Source organism: Dipodomys merriami, unplaced genomic scaffold (assembly GCF_024711535.1).
Source record: "Dipodomys merriami isolate MVZ:Mamm:240054 unplaced genomic scaffold, mDipMer1.0.p SCAF_16, whole genome shotgun sequence".
NCBI lineage: Eukaryota > Metazoa > Chordata > Mammalia > Rodentia > Heteromyidae > Dipodomys > Dipodomys merriami.
The window spans coordinates 12,594,597-12,613,075 of NW_027202937.1; the positions used below are offsets into that span (position 1 = coordinate 12,594,597).

The 18,479-nt window shown below is 51.0% G+C and overlaps 1 protein-coding gene and 1 long non-coding RNA gene across 3 annotated transcripts in view; one reads left to right on the forward strand and one right to left on the reverse strand.

Annotated features, from left to right (window-relative positions):
- The first annotated feature begins 720 nt into the window (after positions 1 to 720).
- The window catches only part of Gabbr1 (gamma-aminobutyric acid type B receptor subunit 1), a 32,548-nt gene continuing 14,789 nt past the window's right edge, over positions 721 to 18,479 (forward strand). Inside the window, exons 1-11 of one of the 2 annotated variants that reach the window (XM_070024323.1) lie at positions 721 to 1,036; positions 1,527 to 1,611; positions 2,309 to 2,512; positions 3,330 to 3,515; positions 5,241 to 5,261; positions 6,685 to 6,845; positions 10,365 to 10,499; positions 10,863 to 11,033; positions 12,094 to 12,195; positions 12,482 to 12,547; positions 13,058 to 13,249. In XM_070024323.1, the coding sequence (XP_069880424.1) occupies positions 1,527 to 1,611; positions 2,309 to 2,512; positions 3,330 to 3,515; positions 5,241 to 5,261; positions 6,685 to 6,845; positions 10,365 to 10,499; positions 10,863 to 11,033; positions 12,094 to 12,195; positions 12,482 to 12,547; positions 13,058 to 13,249 (1,323 nt within the window). In that variant the 5' untranslated portion in view covers positions 721 to 1,036. The remainder of the gene's footprint in view (positions 1,037 to 1,526; positions 1,612 to 2,308; positions 2,513 to 3,329; positions 3,516 to 5,240; positions 5,262 to 6,684; positions 6,846 to 10,364; positions 10,500 to 10,862; positions 11,034 to 12,093; positions 12,196 to 12,481; positions 12,548 to 13,057; positions 13,250 to 18,479) is intronic. The other variant, XM_070024324.1, reaches the window with a different exon arrangement.
- LOC138828307 (uncharacterized) lies at positions 2,675 to 5,855 on the reverse strand. Its single transcript, XR_011372226.1, has 3 exons — positions 5,739 to 5,855; positions 4,988 to 5,038; positions 2,675 to 2,885 (listed from the first exon to the last, which is right to left on the reverse strand). It is a non-coding gene; the product is annotated as an uncharacterized lncRNA (long non-coding RNA).

Sequence of the window (18,479 nt, forward strand, 5' to 3'; positions counted from 1 at the left end):
TCAGAAAATAGCCGGGAGCCGCTGGGGCTGTCCAAAGGCCTGCCCTTCAGCAGGCTAGGCCTCACCGGGAACAGAGAAGATGATACTGGTTCCAGCCCTCTGGGCGCTTCGTTTTCTCCAGCCCCCACTTTATCCATCTCCATGGACCCCAGTTTTGCTCCTTGATGCCTCCCCTCCCCCCCCCTTCACCGAGTAGGCAAAAAGCCAAGCTGCTGGACCAAGAAACAGCTGTGGTTTCCCAGGTCTGCCTTGTCCAGCCGGCTCTTCCCGTGCTTAGATAACTCAGGGTGACCCCTCCACCCACAGCCGCCCCCGCCCCCCTGGCTTCTCTGTTCTCTCCCACCGTCTCCTGCCCCCCCCCCCCAGCCTCTGCCTCTTCCCTTCCCTCCAGGATCCAGGCTGCTTTCTCGGTGTCCCTGTCCTTCTCCATCTTCAGCCCAGCTCTAGCTCCCCTGCCTTTGGCTTGGGTCTCCTCGCCCCACCCCTCCCCGTGTGCGGTGGTCTCTCCCGCAGGTGCCTCCCAGATGCTCGGTCCCAGCGCGCGCGCGCGCGCGCGCGTGTGCGCGCCAGGGTCCCCTTCTCTCCCACCTCGCAGCCCCGCGCCTCCCCGCGGCCCCCCACCCCACACCCCTGGCGCTGTGGGCGGTCCAGGGCGGGGCCGGGATCCGGGGCGGCTCCCGGGGCTCGGGTTGTGGGAGGCGCCCTCTCCCCGGTCTCCCCCCCTCCCGCTCCCCCGCCCTGTCTTCCCCTGCATCCTCCTTCCCTCCGCCCGTGAGCTTTCCCCGGTCCCCGGCGCCGCCTCCTTCCCTCCCGGCTCCGCGCTCCCGTGGCCGCCGCCGCCCCGGGGAAGGAGAGACGGGGGTGGGGTTTGGGGGAAGCGAGAGAGGAGGGGGAGAGACCCGGGCCGGGCTGGAGCTTGGACTCGAGGGGAGGAGGGGGAAGGTGGCGGAGAAAGGCGGGGGGAGCGGGGAGGAGCGGCCGGGCCTGGGGCCTTGAGGCCCGGGGAGAGCCGGGCAGCCGGGGCCGGCGCGCCGAGGTAAGAGCCAGGGCCCCGGGGGAGCCGGGCGCGGACAGGGGCGCACGGGGTCGCGGGGCGGGAGGGGGGCGCTGCGGGCGCCGGGCCAGGCCGGGGATGGGGGGTGGGGACTGGGGGGGAGAGGAGAGACCGCGGGGATGGAAGCGGGGAGCGCTGAGGCGGCCGAACCCCGGAGCGTGGGTAAGCCGGGCTCCCGCGATCCGCGGGGGCCGGGGGAGAGGAGGCGGTGAGAGGTGGAGTCCCGGGAGGGTGGGGGGCCGAGGGAGGCAGGAGGAGGGTGGGGACCGGCGTTCTCTCCTCCTCTCCCCCCCACCCCGCGCGGGGCTCCGCCCCCGCCTCCTCCGCGGGGCGCTGCGCTCCGGTTCCCCCCCCCGCCCCCCGCCTGCTCCAGCCGAGCCGGGTGGGAGCCGGCCGGGCAGACCGAGGGGTCCGGGTCGGGTGTGGCCGGCCGGCTGGCGCCGGTGCTCACGGCCATCTCTCTCTCGCTCAGATGCTGCTTTTGCTGCTGCTGGCGCCTGTCTTCCTCCGCCCCCTGGGCGCGGGCGGGGCGCAGACCCCCAACGCCACCTCCGAAGGTGCCCCCTTCTCCGGCGACTCGGGCTCTCTCCCACCCCACTCGCCCTTTCCCTGCATCTCCTCCTTTCCGGTCGGCCTCACTCTGGGGTCAGCCCTACACTGCAGCCCTCCTGGCCCATGCCACTTTACTACTCCTGACCTCCTTTCTGTCACCCCACATTACTCTCCAGCACCCCCTTTTCCCCGCCCCACATTACTCCACCACACCACCTTTCTGTGACCCCGAATGATTCCGTCAGCTCCGCTTCCCTTTCCCAGCCTCACATTACTACAGTTCTTTCCTTTGATTCCCACTTAGATGCTCGGATGGTCTTGTAAGGTTCCCCCCCCTCCCTTTCCTAATTCACCTTAAACATCCTCGCTTAACCCTTTCCTTTCCCCTTTTGAACCAGGCTCCATCCACACATTACACCTTTCACGATTTCTCAATTACTTTTCTGCATTACCTCCGTAGCTCCCTTCCCTCCTTACGAGTAGACTCTGGCATCCGCTTTAACCCCAGCCTTTGGCTCTCAGTCCTTTGGCCCCGGGTTAAAGGACTCGCATCCTTTAAATCCTCCGCCCTCCCACCTCATTCCACCACCCCCCCCCAGCCTGAACACTGACCACGCCCTGCTCACGTCCCCTGCTGCGGGCTGCTGCCCTTTCCCATTTCCCACCATCCCTCTCTGTGTGCCTCCCCCACTCACCCTTCAGGTTGCCAGATCATACACCCGCCCTGGGAAGGGGGCATCAGGTACCGGGGCCTGACTCGGGACCAAGTGAAGGCTATCAACTTCCTGCCCGTGGACTATGAGATTGAGTATGTGTGCCGGGGGGAGCGCGAGGTGGTGGGGCCCAAGGTGCGCAAGTGCCTGGCCAACGGGTCCTGGACAGACATGGACACACCCAGCCGCTGTGGTGAGTAGCTTCGGGAAGCCCCTCCCCTCTTCAGGACCATTCCTTTTTTTTTTTTTTTTTCCCCCAATCTCCATCGAACTTAGCGTTTTACAAGCTCCTAAGTCAGCACTTTTAAATCAGTGTAACTGCATTCACAAATACATCTGATGAACGACTCCGTGTAGTAAGACAGACGTTGCAGCGTGCGGTGGGACGCAGCAAAGCTAGCGGCCTGTACATCTCACTTCATCCTCAGGCCCCCATCATAGGGCACTCATCATGGCATGGAGTAACTTTGATTGTTCATCTTAGGAATTCTTCTCTTTGAGGATCATGAGTGGCAGCTTATGGCAGATAATTCTTCCAGCACTTCTGTCTCCAACTCAATCACCATCTAGACCCAGGAAACAGAAAGCCAGTTTAATATGAATATAAACCCACAATGATAAGAAAAGCAAATTTGATTGTGTATTCAAAGTTATATACATCTACACATTTCAAAGTCAGAGAACCGCCCACTGTAGTGGACTGGGAAGAGATCCCATTTTATGTGCTTATAGCTCCATCTTGGGTTCCTACACTGGAAGTGCTGCTTTTTCCCTCTCCCATTTGGGAATGTGTGGCTGCTAGGGGTTCAGGGAGGAGTGGAAGGTACAGAGGTACATCCTTTTTTTTTTTTTTTTTTTTTTTTTTTTTTTTTTTTTTTTTTAAACACCTGATTGTCTGTAGGGTAGGATGCTTGTAGACTCAAACCTAAACCCGACCCCTTTCCCCCTGCTCTCCAAGGGGTAGGAGCCTTCTCCAACTCGCCTCTCTTCTTATTTTCCTGTTTCCACAGTCCGAATCTGCTCCAAGTCTTATTTGACCCTGGAAAATGGGAAAGTTTTCCTGACGGGTGGGGACCTCCCAGCTCTGGACGGAGCCCGGGTGGATTTCCGGTGTGACCCCGACTTCCATCTGGTGGGCAGCTCCCGGAGCATCTGTAGTCAGGGCCAGTGGAGCACCCCCAAGCCCCACTGCCAGGGTGAGGGGAATAGTTGCCTGCATGCAGCTGATGAGGACGCTTGTATGAGGATGGGACTGTGGGGGATTGGGACTGGGAAAGGTTGAGTGCTATGAAGAATGTGGGGGAGGGCCTAGGAAAGGCAAAGATGCAACCAAGCCCAGATCTTTCCTCTTACCTACCTGTCTCAGACTTCTTCCCCAAATTTCCTTATCCACTTTACCTTTCCCCCCTTTTCTCTCTCTCCCTTTCCATTTCTCCCTTTCTCTCACTGGAGCTCTCTTCTGCTCTCTCTCTCTCTCTCTCTCTCTCTCTCTCTCTCTCTCTCTCTCTCTCTCTCTCTCTTCTCTCTCTTCCTTTCCCTCTCCCTCTCCCTCTTCCCCAGTGCTGGGGCTTTAACTCAGAACCTGGGCATGGTCCCTTAGATTTTTCAATAAGGATGGTGCTCTACCACTTGAGCCACAACTCAACTTCTGGCTTTTTGATGGTTACCTAGACATAAGAGTCTCATAGACTTTCCTACCCAGGCTGGCTTTGAACTGCAGTTCTCAATTTTCAGCCTTCTAAGTAGCTAGGGTTAAAGGTTTGAGCCACGAGCATTCAGCAACACTCCCTTCCTCTCTTTTTTCTATCTTCTCCCCAGCTCCCAATTCTTGGACCTCATGTTTTATATTTTTCTTTCTGAATCTTACCTTCTTTCTCCTTCTTAAGGTTTAAATATTTCATTTTTTCTAGACTCATCCTCGCTCTCTAAACAGGATTTTTCTGTACCTCACACTTGCTTCTAGAATTGATCCCTCATCATTCACTCCGTACTAGAAATATTGTAAATATTTAGAATTTAAATAATTATCAGACTTAGAAAAATAGATAAGAGGAGATCTGGGAGTGGAAACATCAGAGCAAAAAGACTTAAAAATTTTGGGGCAGAATGAATAGGACATGTAGGGGAACTCAGGAGTGGATGGGAAGACGATGTTCCTTTTCTATACCTTCTAGACAACCCACCTCTAACATTCTCTGAGGAATAATTGTGTTTGTGTCTAACAGGTTTTTTTTTTTTTGCCATTTAGTCCTGCAACCTTTTCCTTTTTCTGGATACCCACATTTTCCCTCTGTAGTCTTCTCTCCTAGATTGCAGGCATCGCTTTAGGCCTCATGCTTGTTTCCTCTATCCTTGTAGACCCTTCGAGATTCTTGGTCCTGGCATTTTTTCAGTGAGCGTCAGTTATTCAGCTTGGAATTCACCATTCCAATCTGGACATTGGGTGTATTTACTGTAAGGCGATGCCAAACTTAAGCTTCAGGGTTTTTCAAATACAGAGCCCTCTCCCTGTGCTTCTATGGAGAAGCTGTAAGGTAGAGGTAGAGAGCTCTAAGCAGTGTTCACGTGGGAATCATCTTTTGTAAACATTGCAAACATAAGATAACATAACTACAATTATTCAAAACTCAGTTGTGCTTTAATTAAAAACATAATATTCAGGACTTACACAAACCAGGGTCTGCCTTTGCCTCAGCTGTTGGCACTCTTGGCTCAAATTCTATGGGGGGAAAAAAAGCAAGACAAATCCTGACCCCTAGCCCCACCTTGCTCTTATCCCCAGGCACCTTCCCCTCAGAAACGCAGGCTTCTGCTCTACCCAGTCTTCGGCATGGACAGGTGTGTGGGAGGGGGCTGGGGCTCAGGCCTGGGAAGCTGGGCGCCAGTGGTAATTCTCTGATCCCCGTCTTTCCTGCTGCCAGTGAATCGAACGCCACACTCAGGTGAGATCAGAACCCCCCGTCGCGCGTTGCACCTGCGATCCCCTTACCTGCCACTCTCCACCCTCCACACCCACAGGACTTCTAGCTCTAGGCTATGGGTCGGGGCCTCCCCTACCTCCCCCCCCACTTTGCTAGGGTCCCCTTCTCTCCCCCAACTTCTTTCCTCCTGCACGGTTTTCCCTCCGGGCTGCGGTCCCTCCCACCTCCCCGCTTGGCTTCTCTTTCCTCGGGCTCCACCTCCTCCCAGGCTCAGCTTTGCTGCTTACCCGCAAAGCCCCAGCAGGGGGCGGCAGCGTGCTGGAGGGGTGTGTGTGGGGGGCGGGGGGGGGGGTGCTGAGCGTCCACCTTAGCCCACTCCGGTGGGGTTCCTTCCCATCCTCCCAGGAGCCTTGTTCCTGCCGGTCCCCCCTTTTAGATTTCGCCCGCCGGGCTCCAGCAGCCCACCCCACCCATCCCACCCTGGGCCTCGCCGCTCACTTTGTGCTCGGCTCCCGATTGATTGTTCCTCCTCGACACCCCTTCTTTTCTCGGTAGTCCCTTCTCCCATCACGCCTTCTGCCTGCCCAGCCCCACGTTCCCTTCCCTCAATCCCCACCAACCCTCCATTCTCCTCAAAAGCCGTTCCCACCCCACCCTCCGTCGTCACCCCGTCTCGTCACGCCCTCCTTCCAGCCCCTCTCCGCGCGCGTCGCGCTCTCCTTCCCCATCCCCAGCTCCTCCGCTCTCCGCGCCCGCTCTCCGCGCTCCCGGCACGCCCCATCCCCTTTGCTCCTCCCCTCTGGTGCCCTTAAATGTGTGTGTGTGTGTGGGGGGCTCCCTTGCGCGTCCCTTCCCACGCCCCTCGCCCCGCCGGGCTGCGCCCCTCTCCCCTTCCCACCCGGAGGTGCCCGGCTCGCGGCGCGTTCCCCTCCCCGCCCCCTGCTCCCTCCCCTCCCCGCCCCCCGCCGCGCCGCCCGTGACGTCAGAGCCCCCTCCCAGCCCCACTGCTCCCTGCCCTCCTCCCTCCCTCCCTCCTCCTCCTCCTTCTCCCCTCCGTCGGTCAGTCAGTCCGCGAGGAGAGTCCGCGGTGGCGGTGGCGCTGGCTGGCGGGAGCCGGAGCCTCCCGGGGCCCGAAGGAAGCCAACCTTCCCTGCTTCCCCGGGGCCCTAGCCCCCTCCTCCCCACGGCAGCGGGGATGGAGGCGCCTCCCCGACCTCCCCTCAGCAACCCTCTCCCGGAAAAGTGTCCCCCCTGAGATCCTCCCCCTCCCCAAGTCGCTACCCCCGCCCCCTCCCCGCCATGGGTCCCGGGGCCCTCTCTCCCCCGGTGGGGTGGCCGCTGCCGCTCCTGGTGGTGATGGCGGCTGGGGTGGCTCCGGTGTGGGCCTCCCACTCGCCCCATCTCCCGCGGCCTCACCCGAGGGTCCCCCCGCACCCCTCCTCAGAACGGCGCGCAGTGTACATCGGGGCGCTGTTTCCCATGAGCGGGGGCTGGCCGGGGGGCCAGGCCTGCCAGCCCGCGGTGGAGATGGCGCTGGAGGACGTGAATAGCCGCAGGGACATCCTGCCGGACTATGAGCTCAAGCTCATCCACCACGACAGCAAGGTAGCCCCGGACGTGGGAGTGGGTGGAAAGTGGGGGGGGGCTTAGAGGGCAGGGGGCCAGGTGCGCGAGCCTCACGCCCAGTCCTCTGGGGTGTGGAGGCAGCCCCCTTACTTGCGTGGCTAGCGGGGAATGGGATGGGGGTGCCGGAGTTTGGGGGAGAATCACAGGGGCGGAGGGTCTTAGGGGTAGAAGATGGTTAGTCACGCTGCAAGGCGGACCTTTTTACTCAGCAACCAAAGAGTCATGCAAGTGCCCCGGCTTGAGGAAAGTGGTAATGGATTGAAGGGGAGGGGGTCCTAGCCGATGAGGGAGCAAACTAACCCTGGACTGGATTGGGGGCTGGAGAGAATGTCAGAGGTGGGGGAGCTGGATCAGGGGGGGGTTTACATTTACCATGGTAACAAGGTAAATCTGGGCGTAGGTTGGAGCTGGAAGGAATAGGAGAAAACGAGGGGGAATTTAGAGAGACTTGAGAGATCTAGTTTATTTACCCAAACAAACAGCATGTCAGCTGTGAGCCCTACCTGACTCCTCATCCCTCCACCCTCAACCCTGTAGAGGATTCCTGGGCTGGGAGAGTGTCTGGCATAGAAAAAGACTAATAATGGTCAAGAGGTGGGCAGACGCACTGGGCGAATGCGTTAGATTAGGGTTCTACGCCAGGAGCCCCACAATAGGTTGGGGGTGGAGAGGAATCAGAATACAGGGAGAAGAAAGAATAAATAATAATGGAGAGGAGGAGGATGCAGGGAAGAGAAATAGGGATGGGGGGGGTACTGGTGGACATCTTTTGGGACTTGGGCTCTGGGTTTTATCTTTTACCTTGTGGCCTCTAGGAAGAGGACAGGGTGTAGGGATAGAGAGAGGAGGGGAAAGAGGGGGGATGGTGAGAAAAAAATGGTCTCAGGGTATTAGGGGATAGTCTATAATAAGATTTTTTCCCCCCACCCCTGTCCCTGGAGAAAGAGAAATAATTAAGAGAGTGGAAAGGATATTTCACAGGGAAGGAGGTTTAGAGACCGTCTTGATTTTATCTTCTCAGCTTTTGTAGCCTTAGTTAGAAATGTGAGGGTTTGGGTGGTAGAGAATAAAAGGGGATTTGACCATTTCACACTTGTGCCCATGATTTGTACTTCTTCTTTAGAATATCAATAGATGTAGGTATGTGCTAGGGAGAAATAGTGAGGTTACAGGTAGGGTGCTTGGGAAAGGGAGAACAGGAGGACTGTGGGAGCTTAGAGACAGAACTTCAAATCTTCTTGGATGATTACTTTCTCTGTGGTTCTCAAATGTCAGTGTACATAAGAATCACCCAAGGAGTTTGTTAAAGATACAGATTCAAACGCAGTCAGGAAGGAATTTCAAGTAGTATCTGCATTTTTACCAACAGAAATCCTGCCAAGTAAATACCTGAGCTGTAGCTAACCCCAGGAAGAGAATCAGGGTATAGGAAAAAAAAAAGAAATTAGGTATTTGGATAGGCAGGAAGAGAAATAGAGGGTCAGTCAGATCTGTTGGAGCAGCCAGCCTTGGGAGAGCAAGAGAGATAAGTGGTATGGGGGGGGGGAGGTAGGGAAAGAATGCGGATTGCCAGGCTTTATAATGGGGCATCACAGGGAAATAGAGGAAACCTTGCTGTGAGCTCAGGCTCATCTACCATGACAGGAGATTCCCCAGAGGTGCTGGGGAACAGATGGAGGGCCAAAGAGAAGGTCGGAGGGATAGCAAAAGGGGAGGGAGTAAGGCAGAAGAACTGGAATGTGCCCTTTTCCTGCCTGAAAACCCAGATCCTAGCACCCGAAAAGAAGGGAAGAAGAGGAAGCCTACTGGGGAGGGGTTGAACGCTGTGAAGAAGATCTACAGTGGTGAACAGGGTGTGGAAAAGATGTTCAAGTTAGAGAAGAAATGAGGAAACAGACAGACCGCATACCTTGGGCCCAGTGCTTGTTTATACAGAACTATAGCTTCTCTTTTTGATGCCAGTTTTGGGGTTTGAATCCAGGGCCTTAGCTTTTCCTCATCAAGGCTAGCATTATACCACTTGAGCCACACCTCCTTTTCTGGTCTTTGGTGATTGATTGACGATCAGGGTTGGCTTGGAATCACAATTCTCCGATCTCAGCCTCCTGACTACCTCAGTTATAGGTGTGAGCCATTAAGTGTCTGTAGATTTTTGTATGTCCTCCTTGTTAACCATCTTCTCAAACAAGTGTGTGAGGGGATAAGTGTGTGTGTGGTAAGCTTTGGGAGAAACTGAGGGCAGAATCTGGAGGAATAGATCCTGGAAAAGTGTAAGAGGATGAGACCCCAGAATGACAAAGATGCATAAAGATGCTCAAGTGGGAGGCAGGAGGAGAAAGTCTTCAGAATGTGGTTGAGCCCTGTCCTTGGCCAGGGGTGAGGGTGGGGTGTGTGGCAGAGTTCAGGGAGAGTGTAGGTTCTTTAGACTCCCAGCTTCCCCTGTCCCAACTTCCCACAGCGTCCCAAATGTCAGGTCTCAGCAGGGAATGAGCAGGCTCTAGGGGGCCTTCTTTATTTTCTTTCCATTTCCCCCTCCCTCCAGTGTACCCTCCCTAGTTTCCCAGGCCTCTTGTCTGTGTCCCCTTTGCCCTGGCTCCCCACTGGCTGCCATTTCTTTTCCACTTCCTTTGGGGCTCCAGCAGCTTCTGAAATGTCATATTTCAGCAGGAGGGGAACAGGCAGTGGGAGACCCAGGGCTGGCTCTTCCTCCCCCTAATTCTCCTCCCCACATTTCTTTTTTCTTTAGCTTTCAGTTTTCCCAGCTCTGTACCTCTCTTTCAGGCACCCCTAAAATCATCTGGTTTCTGGAGAGTTCCATTCTATTTATTCTCCCATTCTTTCCATGTATTAGATTCTTCTCTCCTTGAGTCTTTTTTTTTTTTTTTTTTTTAAATAATGGACCTGTCAAATGTCAGAACCCAGCAGGAGGGAATGGGGTACTGAGTAAACCTTCTACTGATCTTGTTCCTGTACTGTCTTGTTTACTTATCACTAGCCCCGAAGAAGGAAGGTAGGGGAGAGGGCATTTGCAGAGGTGAAGGAGCGAATTTCATAATTAGGTTTTGAAAAAGCTTACATTATGGGAGAGGTTATTCATGTTTTTGCAGACGGTCTTTCTACAGATATTTAGAGCACAAAAAAAAATATGGATCAAGGAGTAAGGATGGCCGAGGGGAAAGGGCTTGGAGATGTCTGAGGGTGAGATGAAAGAAGGGAAGGAAATCTATGCACTAATACCAAAGGATGAATTTGCAGCATCCCATAGAGATGGAAGACTGAGAAGGGAGTTAATGAAAGAAGCGAAAGAAGAAATTTAACAGGAAGGGATGTTAGGCAGGAGAAAAATACAGTAGTCATGATAAAAGTGAATAAAGGGAAAAGAAACCATGTTGTCTAAGCAAAATGAGACCGTAGGAGTTGTGGCGGTGGGGCTGGGGAGGGGGGAGAAGGGGAGAATGGCTAGGGGAGCCTGCCCTCATCCCCTCCCTCTTTACTCAGTGTGATCCAGGCCAAGCCACCAAGTACTTGTACGAGCTGCTCTACAATGACCCCATCAAGATCATTCTCATGCCGGGCTGCAGCTCTGTGTCCACACTTGTGGCTGAGGCTGCCAGGATGTGGAACCTCATTGTGGTAAGCAGGGCTGGTGGTGGGGGGTGTGTGTCAGAAGGTGGGGTCATTTCCTTTCGGGCTGGACTAAGTAGAGGGATTTGCCGCTTTGTATTTAGGAGGACTAGTTGAGGGTGGGGGAGGAGGGATCCACTTCTAGGATCAGAGCCTGCTGCAGACCAGTGCTGGTTGGCCTCCTAGCAACCGTGGCCTGGCTGTGCTGCTACTGACCTGTTTCTTCTTGAGAAGGAACTGGAGACAGATTCCGATTGTGAGGGGCATGGGGGCCTTTGAGAGTCCCTTTACCTCAGACCCAAGGAAAGGGCTACAGGCAAGCTGATCTCCCCTGAATGGATTGCCCTGAGGACATACTCTGTTGCCTCTCAGCTTTCCTATGGCTCCAGCTCACCAGCCCTGTCAAACCGGCAGCGCTTCCCCACATTCTTCCGAACACATCCATCTGCCACGCTCCACAACCCTACCCGAGTGAAACTCTTTGAAAAGTGGGGTTGGAAGAAGATCGCCACCATCCAGCAGACCACAGAGGTCTTCACTTCGGTGAGGAGGGACTGGGGGGAGGGACAAGGAGCAGCCACCCAAGAGTCTTGTCTGTGGACAGCGATGCAGTCATAGAATTCATCTTGGAGGAAAGAGCTTAATTCTTTATGCAAAGAGAACACATTTCAAATGGCTTTAAGCCCATGTTCTTTCGATAGCCAGGGGAATGGGTGCATTGAAGCTTTGGGATCCTCTCTATCTTTTTTTAAAATTTTATGATCTCTTTTCCCACCCCCCCTTTTGATGTGCTGTTCCCCAGACAGACAGACCCAAAATGACTCAGAAAAGTAGGTTCAATTTGAAGTTGAGTCAAAAGGAGAAAGGGAATGCAAAATAGGATCTGAGGAAAGAGGTGGATTTCACAGACATTAAGGAGGCTGGAGAGTGGGTGTGAATGGGAATGTGGGGTGGATTGGATGAGTAGAGGACAAAGACAGAGAGAGAGAGACAGAGGCAGAGGCAGAGACAGAAAGGGCAAGAAGTACATAGTGTTTGTGGGGGATACCAGTGGAGAAAGAGGGTAAAGGGGGACAGCAAGGTTTGTGGAGGCAAAGAGGAATTTCATGGCACACATTGGAAGAAAACAGCCTGTTCCCTCCCTTTTATTCTATTCTTTGGGTCCTCCACCCACTCCCATGTTCAGTGGCCCTTTAATTCTCCCTCCCTACTTTTTTCAATGACTCAGTCCGCTCTAATCATTTTGTTGTCTGCCCACTTGTCTCTTCAGGTTGCCATCATCCTCTCTATCCCAGCCCCTGCCCAGTCTTTTTCTGGTCCCTCTATGTTTTCTCCTAGTTGTTGGAGTGGGGAGGGTGGGATGGCTTCCCCAGGCATAGAGCTGTGAGTTGTATGGCTTCAGCATTGCATTTTCCTGCTTGGAAGCCACCTCTTAAGGCTATAGGAGCTTTTCTTTGACATTTCCTCACCTGGGCGACAGAAGCTGTTGAGGCAACACCCAGAATGCTGTTCCTTTGTTCAGAGTGTGTAATCAACCATTAGTTAACATCTCGGCTATACTTCATTGCACACCCCCTATGTTTTTCTTACATTTCTACTCAAGACTCTGGATGATCTAGAGGAACGAGTGAAGGAGGCTGGAATTGAAATAACTTTCCGCCAGAGTTTCTTCTCAGATCCAGCTGTGCCTGTCAAAAACCTGAAGGTGGGATGGTCCTGAGTGGTGGGCCTAGCCTGCTAGAGTGGGGTTAACTGGGAAGGGGGGGACTGTGGTGGGCTGGACAAGGAGCATCAGGTGCAGACAGACTCTTGTTATGTGAGGTAGTGGCCTCTCTTGGGGGAAGCTGACATTTATCCACTGCCTATTGACCCTTACTCTGCAGTAAGCACTTTGGGATGGGAAATCAAAGCTGCAAAAGCAAAAGCTGCAAGAGCCCCTCAGACTCTCCCAGGCATCCCTCAGGACCTCTGTTTTTGTCTCCGTTCTGTAGCGCCAGGATGCTCGAATCATCGTGGGACTTTTCTATGAAACAGAAGCCCGGAAAGTTTTTTGTGAGGTGGAGTTGGAATCTGAAGAGGGAGGGAGACCGGGTGGGCTCTTCGTGTATGTTTTTCCTCCTGGGGTCTACTCACTGTCTCTTCCTTCAAATTGATAGTGAATGATTTGAGCTGATGATTAATATGATGTCTCTGTTGGCTCTGCTTCTGTCCCTTGTACACACACACACACACACACACACACACACACACACACACACACACACACACACACACACACACACACACACACACACACACACACACACACACACACACACTTTCTCATTTTCTTTCATTTTTTTCTGAGTCCCCTTCTTTCCTGACTGGCTGAAAAGGCCATTCAGAACCACTGAGGCGAACCACTGAGGCTCTTGAGGAGGGTTGTTGAGCTTTTCTTAGCACCCTAAGACTTGTAGTTTAAAGAGAAATACTGCTATTCTTTCATACCTAAGAGACTAAATAGTATCCAGTGAGGGAGCACTATAAAACCCCCAAACTGCACCCTAGCCCTCCTCCTCTGAATGCAGGTGTACAAGGAGCGTCTCTTTGGGAAGAAGTATGTCTGGTTCCTCATAGGGTGGTACGCTGACAATTGGTTCAAGATTTATGACCCGTCCATCAACTGTACTGTGGATGAGATGACCGAGGCAGTCGAGGGCCACATCACCACTGAGATCGTCATGCTGAACCCTGCTAACACCAGAAGCATTTCTAACATGGTGAGAATGTGGGTTTTTGGAAGCTGGCACTTGGGGTGAGAGTGGCAGGGACAGAGGGAATCTCTTAGGAAAGGGGCAGAAAGAGGGTGTGCCGCTTGGATGTCTAGAAGGGGAAGGGGTCTATGCTCATTCTGTGTTAGTTTGCGTCATGTCTCCTGTGGATTCTACTTCTGCTGCGACTTCCTTGGGCAGGAGAAAGGGAAAGGATAGGATGGTATGTTCAGTTAGGCTCCTGATGAGTGGAAGGGCTGTTACCATGGAAACAAGGAGCAGTTGTTGAGAAGTCAAATGAGGAAGAGGCGTTAATGATAATATAGACGCTTGTATACGCAAGCACACCTTTACTGGAGAGCCGCTTCTGGGAGGAAAAACATTTTTTTTTTCTTGGTGACTTACATGAGTACCTCAGAATTGCTTAATCTTCATTGATGACTGATAGAAAATTAGCTGGGATCTTGCTCCTTTTTTTTTTTTTTTTTAATGATTCTTCTTTTAGAATTTTAGATGCAAAAGAGACTTTTGAAATTATTTAACCCCATTAGCTGGCTAGTGACAGACTGGGAGGTAGATTTGGGAGGACTGGGGCAGCCTTGCATGTTGAGGGGAATGAGTGTGGGAGTGGGTGCAGGGGAAGAGACACCATTGCTCATCAGCACTACCTCTGAGGTTGCAGGAATCGCAGTGAGCTTGAGAGGACAATCTGTTTGTCTGCTTACTATATATTATGTAGCCCAAGATACGAAAATGCCTGCTTTGGAAAGCATGCTAGGCGTGAACTAGTGAGGTTAAAGCCCCCAAATAACTTACTTTAAGAAATTCTAGCCGGGCGCTGGTGGCTCACACCTGTCATCCTACCTAGCTACTCAGGAGGCTGAGATCTGAGGATCACGGTTCAAAGCCAGCCCAGGCAGGAAAGTCCATGAGACTCTTATTTCCAATAAACCACTAGAAAACCAGAAGTGGCACTGTGGCTCAAGCGGTAGAACGCTTGCCTTGAGCTGAACAGCACAGGGACAGTGCCCAAGCCCAGAGTTCAAGCCCCACGACTGACAAAACAAAACAAAACAACAAAAAAAGAAATTCAAGGGATGGTAAGGGGAAACAAAGGAGGAGGCAACAATGCTTGATAAGAAATGTACTCATTACCTTACTCATGTAATTGTAACCCCTCTGTACAGTATTTTCACAATAAAAAAAAAGAAATTCTAATGACAATTTATTTTGTGTAGTGAATCAGGACTCTAGAAACCTGATTCAGTGATCCTGCCAGTAAGATTCTGATATAGGTTTATCATTTACATCTTTGTTTTTGTGCCTGATTTTTTTTTTTTTTTTGGACTGGGGGCTTGAACTCCAAGCCTTATATTCTTGCCCAGCTTTTTCACTTACACCGGCATTCTTAAACCATGCTTCTACTTCTGGCTTCTTGCTGGTTAATTTGATATAAGAGACTCATGAATTTGTCTGCTGGAGCTAGCTTCCAATCATGATTTTGAAATCTACATCCTGAGTAGGCATAATCCATCAGTACCTGGTATCATTTATATCTTACAGATCAGAAAATTGGGACTTATAATTGTTTAGTGACCTGTCTGAATGGTCTTACTAGAACAGAATCCTACTTGAATTGAATTCCAAGATGCTCTGCTTCCACCAATCAGTGTGAAGCCTGATTAAAAAAATGTGTACTTTGCCAAGTGGCTCACATCTGTAATCCTAGCTGCTTAGAAGGCAGAAATCTGAGGATTGCAGTTTGAAGCCAGCCTATGAAGGAAAGGCCGTGAGACTTTTTTTTTTTTTTGGGTCCGGTCGTGGGGCCTGAACTCTGGGCCTGGGCACTGTCCCTCAGCTCTTCAGCTCAAGGCTAGCGCTCTTCCACTTGAGCCACAGCGCCACTTCCGGCTTTTTTCTTTTTGCTTATGTGGTGCTGGGGAATCAAACCCAGGGCCTCAGGCATGCAAGGCAAGCACTCTACCACTGAGCCACCTTCCCAGCCCGGCTGTGAGACTTTTATCTCCAATTAACCACCCAAAAAGCTGGAAGTAGAACTGTGGCTCAAGTGGTAGAGTACTAGCCTTGAGAAAAAAAAGTTCAGGGACAGCGTTCAGGCCCAGAGTTCAAGCTCCAGGGCTGGCACATACACACAAAAGGTGTGTACTTTCATACGCAAATAAATATTGTTTCTATGATAGCAGTCTTTGAGCAAAGGAGAAATAAGAATCAGAAAATAGGTTCTGGTAGTGGATAGTAATGAAAGGTCAGCTGCCATATGGTTTCTGTTCATAAATTCTGTTTTGGGAACTCTATGTGTAATATATGTTGAAAATACACTGAAGCCAGGTGCTGTTCATGCCTGTAATTCTAGCTACTCAGGAAGCTGAGATCTGAAGATTGTAGTTTGAAGCCAGCCCGGGCAGGAAAGTCCATGAGACTCTTATCTCCAATAAACTACTCAAAAAAAAGACAGAAGTGGTACTGTGACTCAAGGGCTAAAGCATTAGCCCTTGAGTACAAAGAGGCTCAGGGACAGTGCCCAGGCCCTGAGGTCAAGCTTTATACTCAGTGTGCATGTGCATGCGTGCATGTGTGTGTGTGTATGTGTGTGTATGTATGCATGCATGCATATATATATATATATATACATATATATATACTGAAAAATTTCTGGACAGTTATTTCTCTGTAGGTTACATGACAGATGAGTTACTTTCTAGAACCTGGAAAAATAGTGGACCATGTTACTGATATCAGAAAGATGTACTAGTGCCCTAAACACAGGACCTGCCAATGTGTCCTCTGCCCCAATAGCCGGGAAACAGAGAAGCCTAACAGAAAGCCAAAATCGGTTGAGAATATAGAGGGACACTTGGGCTTTGGAGCAGGATGTCAGGAGGTTTTTTACTGGCATTAAGTCCCTACACAAAGATAATGCCAGTCTTCAGGCCATAGGGCTTCTAGTGGCACTAGCCTAAAACGCCAGATGGAGAAGCTAAGATCTTTTAAAAAAATTTCTTGTTGTTATAAAGGTGATGTAGAGAAGAGTTACAGTTACATAAGTCAGGTAAAGAGTACATTTTAAAAATTTTGATTTTGTTGTTGTCGTAGGGCTTAAACACAGGGCCTAGGCATTGTTCCTGCTCTTCCTGCTCAAAGCTAGTACTTTGAGTCACAGTGCCACTTCTAGTTTTCTGGTGGTTAATTGGAGATAAGAGTCTCATAGACTTTCATGCCTGGGCTGGCTTTGAACTGCAATCTTCAGAGCTTAGCCTCCTGAGTAGTTAGGATTATAGGCATAAGCCACTGGTACTTGGCTGATAAATATTATTTTATATGATCAGATACTCATAGGCATTACATCTTTGTTCCTCTCCTAAAAAGGAGTACATTTCTTTTTTGGAAAGTGTCATCCCTTCTCTCATTCTCTACTGGTAGAAGCCAAGATTTTTTTTTTTTTTTGGTTGGTAGTAGGGCCTGAACTCTGGGCCTGGGCGCTGTCCTTCAGCTCTTCAGCTCAAGGCTAGCGCTCTACCACTTGAACCACAGTGCCACTTCCAGTTTTCTGAGTGGTTTATTGGAGGTAAGAGTCTCCTGGACTTTCCTGCCTGGGCTGGCTTTGAACTGCGATCTTCAGATCTCAGCTCCTGAGTCGCTAGGATTACAGGCATGAGCTACCAGCGCCCGGCTTCAAGATTTTTTAAAAATAGATGCGAGAAGTCTTTAACAAATGACTAAGGAGGAGTATAAGTGAATTAGCACTAGGAGAAGTAGGGAAGGGGGTGACTTAGAAAAGAAGCAGAGTTGCTTTCAGGATGGCTTCAGGTGTGTTTGCATCACCAGTTCTCAAACTTTAGTTCCTTGGGATGGTATGACTTGGGAAGGAGTTAATACAGGTATTACTTGAGTCCTTTCCTTTGAAGTTCTGATTCAGTACAGTCCAGGGTAGGACTTGAGAACAGAAAGTCCCTTTGGATTCTGATGCTACAAGTAGAAGGATTATGCTATGAAAACTATTAGGTTAATGGTTTTCAGCCGGAGGTTGCCGTATCTGGTGACTGTGCTTTTTATTTTTTATGTTTAGTGGCATTGGGATTTAAACTGAAGGTTTGGTCCTTTCTGGGATGTTATACTGCCGAGCCATACCTCCAGCTCTCTGATATTCCTTGGTTATGTTTAGGATGAGGTCTTGCTTTCTAACTAGGTATATACCTGAGACTTGATTGCCTACTTTCAGGCTTCTCCTCATTGTTGGGTTCACAGACGTGCTGTTGCATCCAACTTTCCTCCTTGGAGACAGAGTCTGGTAGATTTTTTCTGGCCAGGTTGGCCTGGTACCCCAGTTCTCTGATCTCAGCCTCCCATGTTGTCTGGATGATAGGCATGTGCCACTGTGCCCAGGTTGAGAAGGATTCTCAAAAGCTTTTCTGCCTGGGCTGGCTTTAAATCAAGATCCTCCCATTCTTCATCTCTCAAGTAGCTAGGATTCAAGCATGAGCTACCAGTGTGTGATTCTGATCGACTTAACTAGGGTTGAGTTTTATTGTCTAGTGTGGAGAAGCTGAGGATGGTTCTAAATATTCTACAATGTACAGTTCAGCCCCTGAAGATGAAGCTATCCTACCTAAAATGTCAAAAGAGTACAGAAATTGAAAAAACGTGGTTTAGGGAACTTTAGGAACCATATATGGAAATGGAGAGTGGGTTAGAATGGATTTGGAGAAATACAGCCATGGTTTACAGTGGGAGGTGGTATACCTGGGATAAGATTGTTAAGTACATCTTGGCTGGGGTAGAGATTCTACCAGACTTGAGTCTGGAACAAATTAGAAAGCTTGTCTCAGGATACATATTACATTGCTGTACAGTATCTATTCTCACATATGGTGGCAAGCCAGACTAGCTACTGGAAAAAAAATGAGGACCATAATTTTACAGTTGGTTAATCCACTAATTTCTATGGATTGTGGAATCTTTGTTGCTCAATGTTCCTTAACAGCACAGTAAAATTTCTCTTTGAAAATGTATCAATTAAGCCTGGTGCTGGTGGCTCATTCCTGTAATCCTAGCTACTTAGGAGAATCGTGGTTCAAACCCAGCCTGAGAAGGAAAGTCTGAGACTCTTATCTCCAGTTAACCACCAGAAAATTGGAAGTGCAACTGTGGCTCAAAGTGGTAGAGCACTAGCCTTGAGTGGAAGAGTTCAGGGACAGTGCCTAAGCCTGGAGTTCAAGCC